The sequence below is a fragment of the Morus notabilis genome, unplaced genomic scaffold (assembly GCF_000414095.1).
Source record: "Morus notabilis unplaced genomic scaffold, ASM41409v2 Scaffold7435, whole genome shotgun sequence".
NCBI classification, from domain to species: Eukaryota; Viridiplantae; Streptophyta; class Magnoliopsida; order Rosales; family Moraceae; genus Morus; species Morus notabilis.
This window is the reverse complement of record NW_010359739.1, coordinates 1-790: the sequence shown is the minus strand read 5'-3', so window position 1 is coordinate 790 and position 790 is coordinate 1. Positions and strand designations below refer to the sequence as shown.

At 43.4% G+C, this 790-nt stretch overlaps 1 protein-coding gene across 1 annotated transcript; it reads left to right on the top strand.

Annotated features, from left to right (window-relative positions):
- Positions 1-99: 99 nt before the first annotated feature.
- LOC112090996 (probable microtubule-binding protein TANGLED) lies at positions 100-784 on the top strand (the record flags this gene model as incomplete). The annotated part of the gene is made up of 1 exon (XM_024163589.1): positions 100-784. A coding segment is annotated over one exon (685 nt), but the record flags the coding sequence as incomplete, so codon positions are not given.
- Between the last annotated feature and the right edge of the window lie 6 nt (positions 785-790).

Here is a 790-nt window from a genome sequence, read left to right as displayed (position 1 = left end):
TCATGTGGAGAAAACAGAAATTAGTTTCTGTGCGTTCACACTATTTTGAATAAAAGAAATTAGTTTCTTTTTTTCTTTTTTGTGGGAAACACATTGAAGTGACAAGGAAATAAACCAAGATTCTTTTATTCAAGCAGGGGAATGGCGGCGAATGTCATTGCCGGCACTGCTCGTTGGAGAAACGGTCGGAGAAATCCTGCAAGCAAGTCAATTTGCAAAAGAAATAGTGGCAGCAGTTTCCAACAAAACCAAGAAAATCACCCTAGAAGATCCAAAAACTCCTGTTACACGCCAGAGAAAACACAGACCTCAGCTTGAAGACACAGAGCTCAGGGCCAGAAGGAAAAAGGAGAAGCAAAACAAAGCACACTCGACTCGACCAGAATTGAACTCCCCGACACTCCGCCGGGCTCGTTCCCGAATCAACTTCAAAATATCGCCTCCAAATAAAAGAGAAACCGAGAAAGAAATTAGTAGATACTTGGCAAACAGAGTTTCTCCCAGGCATAAGCCATGGGCTAAAAAAACTGTTCTATTTCCCAATCCTCTGTTTTCTTCCACAAACTCAATAGAACAGAAAAAGTTTTTCAAGACAAGGTCTCCGGTCATTGCAAGAAACAAGCAAAACACTCAGACTACTCCACACAAGTTCTTGATCAAGTCGCCGCCTTCGGCTTCAAAGTTTCAGGTGAAGATCAAGAGCTCACCATTGGTGGTTACTCGGTCTCCTCCAGCAAGAGTGACCAGTGTGACGAAGAAGTCCCCGATAGTGTCGACTGCTTCGAAGCTG